General features: G+C 40.5%; 1 protein-coding gene across 3 annotated transcripts in view; it reads left to right on the top strand.

Moving 5' to 3' along the window:
- The window catches only part of GABPB1 (GA binding protein transcription factor subunit beta 1), a 72,873-nt gene that overhangs the window by 42,895 nt on the left and 17,446 nt on the right, over positions 1-12,532 (top strand). For all 3 annotated transcript variants that reach the window (XR_013215654.1, XM_077263669.1, XM_077263670.1), the window contains exons 4-6: positions 8,571-8,765; positions 9,143-9,254; positions 10,044-10,160. Coding sequence is in view for 2 of the 3 variants with exons in the window: in XM_077263669.1 (XP_077119784.1) it covers positions 8,571-8,765; positions 9,143-9,254; positions 10,044-10,160 (424 nt within the window). In the remaining variant the exon portion in view is untranslated. The remainder of the gene's footprint in view (positions 1-8,570; positions 8,766-9,142; positions 9,255-10,043; positions 10,161-12,532) is intronic.

The raw sequence follows: 12,532 nt of genomic DNA, 5'->3' as shown, positions 1-12,532 counted from the left end.
TAGAAAAGAAGGCACATGGCTTCATCACAGAGCCATCAGAACTTCTTTGAGACAAAACAGCCCCTGCTCCAATCTCAGAAGCATCAACCTCGACCTGAAAAGGGAGCGAAACATCTGGCTGACGCAACACAGGTGCCGAAGAAAAACGGCGTTTCAGCTCCTGAAAAGCCTCAACGGCCGCAGAGGACCAATTCACCACATCAGCACCTTTCTTTGTCAAATCAGTCAAAGGTTTAACCACACTAGAAAAATTAGCGATGAAGCGACGGTAAAAATTAGCAAAGCCCAGGAATTTCTGGAGGCTCTTCACAGATGTAGGTTGAGTCCAATCATAAATGGCCTGAACTTTAACAGGGTCCATCTCGATAGTGGAAGGGGAAAAAATGAAGCCCAAAAAGGAAACCTTCTGAACTCCGAAGAGACATTTAGACCCCTTGACAAACAAGGAATTAGCACGAAGGGCCTGGAATACCATTCTGACCTGTTTCACATGAGACTCCCAATCATCCGAAAAGACCAAAATATCATCCAAATATACAATCATGAATCTATCCAGATACTTTCGGAAGATGTCATGCATAAAGGACTGAAACACAGATGGAGCATTTGAAAGCCCGAATGGCATTACCAGGTACTCAAAATGGCCCTCGGGCGTATTAAATGCTGTTTTCCATTCATCGCCCTGTTTAATATGCACAAGGTTATACGCCCCTCGAAGATCTATCTTGGTGAACCAACTAGCCCCCTTAATCTGAGCAAACAAATCAGACAGCAGAGGCAAAGGGTACTGAAATTTGACCGTGATTTTATTGAGAAGGCGGTAATCTATACAGGGTCTCAGAGAACCATCCTTCTTGGCCACAAAAAAGAACCCTGCTCCCAACGGTGATGAAGACGGGCAAATATGCCCTTTCTCCAAGGACTCCTTTATATAACTCCGCATAGCAGCGTGCTCTGGCACAGATAAATTGAAAAGTCGGCCCTTAGGAAACTTACTACCAGGAATCAAATTTATGGCACAATCAAAATCCCTATGAGGGGGTAGGACACTGGATTTGGGCTCATCAAATACATCCTGGTAATCCGACAGAAACTCAGGGACTTCAGAAGGAGTCGAAGCAGAAATTGACACCAATGGAACATCGCCATGTACCCCTTGACAACCCCAACTGGACACAGACATTGATTTCCAATCCAACACTGGATTATGAACCTGTAGCCATGGCAAACCCAACACGACCATATCATGCAAATTATGCAACACCAAAAAGCGAATATCTTCCTGATGTGCAGGAGCCATGCACATGGTCAACTGAGTCCAGTACTGAGGTTTATTCTTGGCCAGCGGCGTGGCATCAATTCCCCTTAATGGAATAGGATACTGCAAAGGCTCCAAGAAAAAACCACAGCGCCTGGCAAACTCCAAGTCCATCAAATTCAGGGCAGCGCCTGAATCCACAAATGCCATAACCGAGTAGGATGACAAAGAGCAAATCAGAGTAACAGACAAAGAAATTTAGGCTGTACAGTACCAATGGTGACAGACCTAGCGAACCACTTAGTGCGCTTAGGACAATCAGAGATAGCATGAGTGGAGTCACCACAGTAAAAACGCAGCCTATTCTGACGTCTGTGTTCTTGCCGTTCAGTTCTGGTCAAAGTTCTATCACATTGCATAAGCTCAGACCTCTGCTCAGAGGACCCTGCCAAATGGTGCACAATTTTGCGCTCACGCAAACGCCGATCAATTTGGATGGCCAAGGACATTGATTCATTCAGACCAGCAGGCGTGGGGAATCCCACCATAACATCCTTAAGGGCTTCAGAAAGACCCTTTCTAAAAATTGCTGCCAGGGCACACTCATTCCATTGAGTAAGCACAGACCATTTTCTAAACTTCTGACAATATATCTCCGCTTCATCCTGACCCTGACACAAAGCTAGCAAGATTTTCTCTGCCTGATCCACTGAATTCGGTTCGTCATAAAGCAATCCAAGCGCCAGAAAAAACGTATCTACATTAAGCAATGCAGGATCTCCTGGCGCAAGGGAGAATGCCCAGTCTTTAGGGTCGCCACGCAACAAAGAAATAATAATTTTTACTTGCTGAATGGGGTCACCAGAGGAGCGGGGTCTCAAAGCAAGAAACAGTTTACAGTTATTTTTGAAATTCAGAAACTTAGATCTATCCCCAGAAAACAAATCAGGAATTGGAATTCTAGGCTCTAACATCGGATTCTGAACTACATAATCTTGAATGCTTTGTACTCTTGCAGTGAGATGATCCACACAAGAGGACAGACCTTGAATATCCATATCTACACCTGAGTCCTGAACCACCCAGAGATTAAGGGGAAAAGAGAGACAAAACACACTGCAAAGAAAAAAAAATGGGTTCAGAACTTCTCTTATCCCTCTTTTGAGATGCATTAACACTTTGTGGGCCAGCTATACTGTTATGGACCTGGTGGTTAGGAGCACCCAGAATGACCTGATGAGTAAACTAGTAATCGGAACAAGCTGTGGGAACTCTGGTGACCGCAAACCCTACTCCTATCACACAAACTAGAAATAGCCGTGGAGCGTACCTAACTCTCCCTAGACGCCTCTTCACAGCCTAAGAGCTAACTACCCCTAAAGATAGAAATAGAAGCCTAACCTTGCCTCAGAGAAATTCCCCAAAGGTAAAGGCAGCCCCTCACATATATTGACTGTGAGTTAAGAGGAAAGTCACAAACACAGGAATGAAACAGGTTTTAGCAAAGGAGGCCAGACTTCACTAAAATAGTCAGAGGATAGCAAAGGGAACTTATGCGGTCAGCACAAAAGACTACAAAAAACCACGCAGAGTAAGCAAAAAGACTCCCCACACCGACTCACGGTGTGGAGGTGCCACTCTGCACCCCAGAGCTTCCAACTAGCAAGGGAATATCATGATCGCAAGCTGGACTGGAAATTAGCAGTACTAAGAAATATATTCAGGAAGCAGTAACAACAAATGAACTAGCAAAGACTTAGCTTCTGCTGGAGTAGACAGGTCCTCAGAGAAGTCCAAGAGAGATCTGAACCAATACTGAAACATTGACAGCTGGCATCAAGTAACGATCTGAGTGGAGTTAAATAGAAAAGCCAGCAAGCAATAAACGAGAGCAGCTGACAAAGCCAACCTCAGTGACCAGCAGTTCCGCTCAAAGCCACCAGAGGGAGCCCAAGAGCAGAACTAACCAAAGTACCATTCATGACCACAGGAGGGAGTCCGAGAACGGAATTCACAACAGTTACCGTTGGGATTAGGGTTAGGGATGTGTTTGGATTAGGGTTTCAGGTAGAATTGGGGAGTTTCCACTGTCCAGGCACATCAGGGGCTCTCCAAACGCGACATGGCGTCCGATCTCAATTCCAGCCAATTCTGCGTTGAAAAAGTATAACAGCGCTCCTTCCCTTCCGAGCTCTCCCGTGTGCCCAAACAGGTGTTTACCCCAACATATGGGGTATCAGCGTACTCGGGACAAATTGGACAACAACTTTCGGGGTACAAGTTCTCTTGTTATCTTTGGGAAAATACAAATTTGGGGGGCTAAAAATCATTTTTGTGGGAAAAAAAAGGATTTTTTATTTTCACGGCTCTGCGTTGTAAACTGTAGTGAAACACTTGGGGGTTCAAAGTTCTCACAACACATCTAGATAAGTTCCTTGGGAGGTCTAGTTTCCAATATGGGGTCACTTGTGGGGTGTTTCTACTGTTTGGGTACATCAGGGGCTCTACAAATGCAACGTGATGCCTGCAGACCAATCCATCTAAGTCTGCATTCCAAATGGCGCTCCTTCCCTTCCGAGCTCTGCCATGCGCCCAAACAGTGGTTCCCCCCCACATATGGGGTATCAGCGTACTCAGGACAAATTAAACAACAACTTTTGGGGTCCAATTTCTCCTGTTACCCTTGGGAAAATACAAAACTGGGAGCTAATAAATCATTTTTTTGAAAAAAAAAAAAAAAAGAATTTTTATTTTCATGGCTCTACGTTATAAACTGTAGTGAAACACTTGGGGGTTCAAAGCTCTCAAAACACATCTAGATAAGTTCCTTAGGGGGTCTAGTTTCCAATATGGTGTCACTTGTGGGGGGTTTCAATGTTTACGCACATCAGGGGCTCTCCAAACGCAACATGGCGTCCCATCTCAATTCCAGTCAATTTTGCATTGAAAAGTAAAATGGCGCTCCTTTCCTTCCGAGCTTTGCCATGCGCCCAAACAGTGGTTTACCCCCACATATGGGGTATCAGCGTACTCAGGACAAATTGTACAACATCTTTTGGGATCCATTTTCTCCTGTTACCCTTGGTAAAATATAACAAATTGGAGCTGAAATACATTTTGTGTGAAAAAAAGTTAAATGTTCATTTTTATTTAAACATTCCAAAAATTCCTGTGAAACACCTGAAGGGTTAATAAACTTCTTGAATGTGGTTTTGAGCACCTTGAGGGGGTGCAGTTTTTAGAATAGTGTCACACTTGGGTATTTTCTATCATATAGACCCCTCAAAATAACTTCAAATGAGATGTGGTCCCTAAAAAAAAAAATGGTGGTGTAAAAATGAGAAATTGCTGGTCAACTTTTAACCCTTTTAACTCCCTAACAAAAAAAATTTTGGTTCCAAAATTGTGCTGATGTAAAGTAGACATGTGGGAAATGTTACTTATTAAGTATTTTGCGTGACATATCTCTGTGATTTAAGGGCATAAAAATTCAAAGCTGGAAAATTGCGAAATTTTCAAAATTTTCACCAAATTTCCATTTTTTTCACAAATAAACGCAAGTTATATCGAATAAATTTTACCACTATCATGAAGTACAATATGTCACGAGAAAACAGTGTCAGAATCGCCAAGATCCATTGAAGCGTTTGAGTTATAACCTCATAAAGAGACAGTGGTCAGAATTGTAAAAATTGGCCCGGTCATTAACATTCATACCACCCTCGGGGCTTAAGGGATTAAAACCTGTGTTTTAGAATTCTATTTATTGCTCCAATAGGATTAGACAGTGAACTAATAGTGATATTTTTGGAGATGTCCATTTCATTAGTAGTCGGTGAATTGCCATGTATACCTTCATGTGTTCCACCCTGGAACGCACATTCTTCTGCAAATCAAATGACGGAAGTGACTCCCATCTTACCTGGAAGGGCTTTCCAGCCTGGAGTGCATCAGCCGGGCCGGCGACACATCTGATTACGTCATAGCGCATATGGGGAGGCATGTATGGCGTGACCTCTAGCAATTGGAGATATATCCCCCCACCCCTTACCTATGTTCACTTACCCCTTTAGGACAGGGGAGAACCTCAGGAATGGCGGAGAATGTTACTAATGGGTGTTCGCTTTATTTCTATCTCTGACATGGAAGGATATTTAACCCCTTCACCCCCGGAGCTTTTTCCGTTTTTCCGTTTTCGTTTTTCGCTCCCCTCCTTCCCAGAGCCATAACTTTTTTATTTTTCTGTCAATTTGGCCATGTGAGGGCTTATTTTTTGCGGGACGAGTTGTACTTTTGAACGACATCATTGGTTTTACCATGTCGTGTACTAGAAAACGGGAAAAAAATTCCAAGTGCAGTGAAATTGCAAAAAAAGTGCAATCCCACACTTGTTTTTTGCTTGCCTATTTTGCTAGGTTCACTAAATGCTAAAACTGACCTGCCATTATGATTCTCCAGGTCAGTACGAGTTCATAGACACCTAACATGACTAGGTTCTTTTTTACCTAAGTGGTGAAAAAAAATTCCAAACTTTGCAAAAAAATAAATAAATAAAATTGCGCCATTTTCCGATACCCGTAGCGTCTCCATTTTTCGTGATCTGGGGTCGGGTGAGGGCTTATTTTTTGCGTGCCGAGCTGGCATTTTTAATGATAGCATTTTGGTGCAGATACGTTCTTTTGATCGCCCGTTATTGCATTTTAATGCAATGTCGTGGCGACCAAAAAAACGTAAATCTGGCGTTTCGATTTTTTTTTTCATTACGCCGTTTAGCGATCAGGTTAATGCTTTTCTTTTATTGATAGATCGGGCGATTCTGAACGCGGCGATACCAAATATGTGTAGGTTGGGTTTTTTTTTTATTGATTTATTTTGATTGGGGCGAAAGGGGGGTGATTTAAACTTTTATATTTTTTTTATTTTTTTCACATTTTTTTTTACTTTTTTTTTTTACTTTTACCATGCTTCTATAGCCTCCATGGGAGGCTAGAAGCAGGCACAGCCCGATCGGCTCTGCTACATAACAGCGATCATCAGATCGCTGTTATGTAGCTAAAATGCAGGTGTGCTGTGAGCGCCGACCACAGGGGGGCGCTCACAGCCACCGGCGATCAGTAACCATAGAGGTCTCCAGGACCTCTATGGTTACCTTCCTGACTCATCGCCGACCCCCGATCATGTGACGGGGGTCGGCGATGCGCTCATATCCGGCCGCACGGCCGGATGCGGTAGTTAAATGCCGCTGTCTGAGTTTGACAGCGGCATTTAACTAGTTAATAGCGGCGGGTGATCGCGATTTCACCCGCCGCTATTGCGCGCACATGTCAGCTGTAAAAAACAGCTGACATGTCGCGACTTTGATGTGCGCTCACCGCCGGAGCGCACATCAAAGCGGGGGTCCCGACATGTGACGTACTATACCGTCACATGTCGGGAAGGGGTTAAAGCACACAAACTTCATGCTCAGGCACACTCAAATGGACCTGTGAATCTCTTCTCTTTAGGCTAACTTCACACTGTGCGTTTCTGCTGTTTGTTTTTTTTTCTTCAGAAAAACCTGAGTGCTTGGCAGAAAAGAAGCTACAGCAAAAACGCTTGTTTTGGTGCGGTTTTGCTGCGTTTTTTTTTTTATGTGTTTTTCCATTCAATTCAATGGGTGAAAAACACTGAAAAAAACATGCTCTATCTCCAAAAAAAACAAGTAAAACACAAAATACTGATGACAGAAAAAAGCCAAGATGTGTGCATGAGATTTCTGAAATCTCAGACATTGCTCGTACTGTCAAATGCAGCTGAAAAAAATAGCATAAAAATATTCAGCGAAAATGCCCAGTGTGAACTTTGCCATTACTATGTCTCGTCAAACCTGCTTATAAACCTACAAGATGGGGAAACGCGTCGAGGCACAGACATCTAGAAGCACATACAACTAATGATAAAATATCTGTATACCTTTAGTTACTCATTACAGTGGGCTCCCAGACCGTAACACATCTGTCCTTTTATTTACGCTATTATAATCCTGTATCTGACACTAGAACAGGGAAGGCTAGGGGCAGTCAGGGAAAGGCACCGGTGAGTGGGGGCACCTTTTTTGTTTGTCTAGGGTGCCAACCTCCGTGACTAGGCAGTACCAGCCCTAGATATCGGGCTAGGGACTTGCAGTTATTGGATGTTGCCTGGGATATAGCTATAGAATTTCTGATTATGGACCTGTTGATTCTTATCAGTAGTATCTAGGCATACCAGACGAGATATCCATTATATTATTTTATCTACCATTTTGCACTATGGTATTTCCTCTTTTTTTTCATTTATTAAATAAAATTATATTTGTAAAATGGTTTATATGTTCACCTTTCTATTCATCTTGCCTAAAAACAATGAAATAAAAGAAAAAGTGATCAAAGGTTGTTGGTATTAAATTGCAGCAATGAAATCTACAGCTTGTTAGACGTAAAAACAAGCCTCCATGCAGCTGTGTACTGAGAGAAATGAAAAAAGTTATGGCTCTCATAATATTTCTCCAGATATTTTTGGGTAGTTCCGTAATCATTAGCAACGTGCAGAACAAAGTTAACATGTCAACTGTACTGCATTGTGAACGGTGAACGCCATAAAAAAAAGTTCCATATTTACAGTTTAATGTTCAAATCTCATGTCAAAGTTTTATGTACTCAAAAATGATGGCAGTAAAAACTCCCCTCTTTTTCTGCTATAAAAAAGCCCTCTCCCAGCTATACAGAAAAGTCACGGGTGTCAGTAATATGGTAACCAAGAAAAAAACAAAAAAAAAACCTTTTTTATTTAATGATCTTAACAGAGAAAAAAAATATATAATAAATTGGGTTTTGCTGTGATCATATCGACCCATAGAAAAAGTTAATATATTAACTATATCTAACGGTGACTGGTGTTTAAACTGGATGAAATGAATCTAGAATTGGGGGTTGGGGTCTTGTTCATTTTGACTCACAGAATGTAATAAAGAGTGATCAAACAGTTGCATGCACTATAAGAAAAAAAAAAACCTGGACAGAATTGCAATTTTCTTCATATTCCACCAAATAAAAAGGTAATAAAAGTTGAATCATATGTCCCCTAAAATGATGTCACTGACAAATACAGCTCAACTAGAAAACAGCCCTCAAGAAATGGAAGTTATGGCTACTGGAAGGTGGCAATAAAAAAGTGAGCAAAGAAAGGTTTTGTCTTAAAGGCCAAAACTGGTTGTGATGCCAAGGGGCTGTCATGGAAAATGATGTGCACAAATCACCATCGTTATATGTTACATTTTTCTTTCCACTTTTAGCACGGTGCTGACATTAATGCCAAAGATATGTTGAAGATGACTGCTCTCCACTGGGCTACAGAGCACAATCACCAAGAAGTAGTGGAGCTTCTAATAAAGTATGGAGCCGATGTGCACAGTCAGAGCAAGTTCTGTAAAACTGCATTTGATATCTCTGTGGATAACGGGAATGAAGACCTAGCAGAAATACTCCAGGTTGGTTTACATCATTGTGTTGCTTAGGTTTTAGACTAGGCTGTGTATAAGATGTATTCACAAAAAGCAGCTAGTGAGGGCATTGCATTTCCACCAGTGTTCTGATCATTTAGACTACACAGAACACCATAAGTGCTGTTTTGTCAATTTCTACCTGCGCAGAATTGTGAAAAAATATTAATATCGATGGCAAAAGTGAGAGAAGGAGAGCGCTCTTGCCCCTTGTGGTTGATTGAGAGGGAAAATATAGTAATTAATAATAACATACACCCCAGCCTTCTGGTTTCCATTTTGGTTTTATATCAGGTTATGACTAATGAGAAACAGCCTTCAGGTTTTTTGTTTTAGACAATAAAAATGTTTTATTTTTGTCTTAGATTGCAATGCAGAATCAAATTAATACAAATCCTGAAAGTCCAGACACTGTAACAATACACACCGCAACGCCACAGTTTTTCATTGGGCCTGGAGGGGTAGTAAATTTAACAGGTAAGACAACAAAAACGGTCTGATTAAAGTTGACCTGTCAGCAGGATTATGCTCATTTTGATGAAGTTACATTTTTTTTTTACCCGATCATATTATATGCATAATGCGATCAATGCTACTGCCCAGTAGACGCCGCCATTTTGCTGACTGTACTTTTTTCTTATCCCCACACAATATTTGATGCAGTAAAATAGGGGGCAGGTCACTGACAGATCAGTGACCTGTCATAAGGATGTGACATTTATAAACCAGGTGAGGTGGAATGTGACATTTATAAACCATAAGGCCTTGTTTACATTGCACTTTGAGGGAATTTCTGCTTGCTTAATTTTTTTTAACTTTTTTTTTATGTACTTCTAAATAATCATTTATTTTTAATTTAGGATGCAGTTTGGTGGTGGGTGTAAGGGTGTTAGGGATCATGCCCAAACCAAGGCTCAGCATTGAATAACTATCATAATTTAAGTTTGGGCAGCCTGCAGTTTGGTAATTGACTACAGTGTACAGATAAAAGTGCAGATAATTTGGGCTAGTTGCATATTCAGCAAATGATGGATTGTCTTCTGTGCACTTTCTATGCTTAAAAGTAAAAGCTGTATTTTATCACCTTACTTTTCATTAAAATGAAATAGCACAAAAATTACACTCTTGGCATTTTAACTTCTTGTTTATTTTTTACTATTAGTATTATTTTCTAAGGGCAGGAGCATGTGAGAGATAGGATTATTGTTTTATATTGACATCGGTATAAATGCTGTGTTTTTGACTAACATTTTTTCTTTTTTAAAGACGATAATGGGATATCCTCTGCAGTACAGTTTGGAAATTCCTCCACCTCTGTCTTGGCTACATTAGCAGCACTAGCTGAGGCTTCTGCTCCTTTGTCCAATTCATCAGAAACACCAGGTTTGTCTATATTTTGTGACTTTAAGGTAACAGTTTAAAACTTGCATAAAAGACAATGCAAAATAATAGTAAAAAAATACTTGACCAGCATAATCATTTCCTTGTTGCTTTACTTTTCTTGTATTGATTTATTGGCATAATTTTTTACGTGCTATGTTGATTTTCACAACTAGTAAACCATTTTCTGTAGTTTTAAGATTGAAAGAAGACCCAAGTCCATCATGTTTCACCTATAACCTAATGTGTTGATCCAGAAGAAGGCAAAAAAAAACAATTCAGATGCTAATTGCCTCATGTTGAGGAAAAAAATCGGTCTAGTTTCTTGGATCAACGTCCCATCACAAAGTCTAGAACCCATAACCTGTAATATTATATTTTTCAAGAAAGGCAGCCAGACCCTCCTTGTACTTTTGTGAAGGGAAGGAGAGAGGCGTTGAATCCCGGGCGTTGCATTCCAGGCAATGAGGATTAAAAAAAACAACATCCTGTTTATTCTTTAAGTGAATGTCACAGTAAATTATACTCCAAAACATATTGCAAGACTAAACAGGTTTTTCTCTTTATTCTCACTGACTGCAATCACTTTCATCAGCTCCCGGGATCCACCGTGCCTCTCTTTCCATTCACTCTATATGCCCTTCACTTAACGGGTGTGCGTTCTTTGGCCGCCCTACACGTGAATCAAGTCTACGTTTCCACAGAGTTGTGCTGCACCTAGGTGACCCACCAATCCTCCAGTGTATCCTCACTTACAGGTAGCGGTATTACACGGGGAGCGCTGCTTTTCTTCTTTCAGTCTCTTTTTACTTTTTGTAGTAAATCGATCATTACAACATGCTGTGTCAGAGAGTTCCATAGTCTTACTGCTCTTACAGTAGAGAATCGCTGTCTGTGATTATGATTGAGCCTTATTTTCTCTAGACGTAGAGGATGCATCTTTGTCATTGCTGCATGCCTAGGTGTAAAAACATCATTAGAAAGATCTTGGTACTGTTCCTTCATATATTTGTACATTGTAAAAAGATCGCTCCTAAGCTTTTGTTTTTCCAAACTGAATAACCACAAGTTTGATAACCTGTCTTGGTTTTGCAGTTCACCCATTACTTTATTGACCTTGGTTACTTTTCTCTGCACCGCTCTGATTGAGCGATGTCCTTATACATTTGCGTCCAAAATTGTACTCCGTATTCGAACTGTGGCCATACTGGTGACTTGAATAGAGGCATATATATGTTCTCTTCATGAACATATATGCCTCTTTTAATGCATCCCATCATTTTATTTGCCTTGCCAGCAGCTGCCTGGCACTGGTCACTACATTTGAGTTTGCCGACCACCCATACACCGGTGTAATACCATTTCAGAATATAATTGCGCAATTTATTTCCTTACTTCCTTTATGACCATACATCTAACTACATTGAACCTAAGGTATCCTCCTCTGTAATCATTACCTTGCAGTGTTTAATACCATTTGCAAATATTGAAATTTTGCTGTGTCCTCCTTATAAGGCCATTAATGAATGTTTTTCACATACACCCTTCTCAGCACGTAATGTGGAGTGCGCCTACAAGGGTTAATTTATCTCCTGTCTCTCAATCCAAATCTCACCCTCTGTTCTAAGTGAGCATTAAACACACCCGACACGGTCAAGACACCCCGATTTCTTAACACGCTGCCATCACTCATCAAACACAGGGAGATGATTCCTCAAAATATGTTACTGTCAAAAGGTAACACATTCTCTGGAGGGCTATGGATTCTTTTGGAGCAAACAAGGGTCAAACTTATTAAAGATTTTAAGCTTTAATATAAAAATATACAGTGCTTACAGTAAAAGATATAAAAAGGTAAAAATAAAATAACACACAAATATGCAAAACAGTTATAAAATAAAAAGGGAAAATAGCAGACATACCTACTTTTCGGTCTACAGTTATAGTCTGTTTTCCTTGAGGGAAGGAGAAGTGAATTATAGATCACATCCGTCTCCTTTCAGGGCTCGGGTATTTGTCCACTTTAGTGATTTTTGTGGCTGCACTGTACTTCCTTCTGGGTTAAGCAGGTGACATTTAATGAAGAATTTCTATTATCCCTGATCATGTAATCTGTCATAGGATTTTAATACCTTGCCAGTACCCTCTAGCTTTCATTCCCTGAATGTTTGTTTTTTTGTTTTTTTATTTCATTTATTGCACCTCTTACAGCTTTATTTAGTTGTTTCCGCATATTTCTAAGTTATTTTTTCCCATAAGGTAATATATTGTGCAGAGGTCCTATTTTTGATTCCTTTAAAAATATCTCATTTGCTTTGTGCACTTTTATTTTTGAGGATTTGTCCCAGTTTATGGCATTAACCCTTTCCCGATTT

This window comes from Ranitomeya variabilis, chromosome 5 (genome assembly GCF_051348905.1).
Source record: "Ranitomeya variabilis isolate aRanVar5 chromosome 5, aRanVar5.hap1, whole genome shotgun sequence".
NCBI classification, from domain to species: domain Eukaryota; kingdom Metazoa; phylum Chordata; class Amphibia; order Anura; family Dendrobatidae; genus Ranitomeya; species Ranitomeya variabilis.
This window is presented reverse-complemented; position numbering and strand designations above follow the sequence as displayed.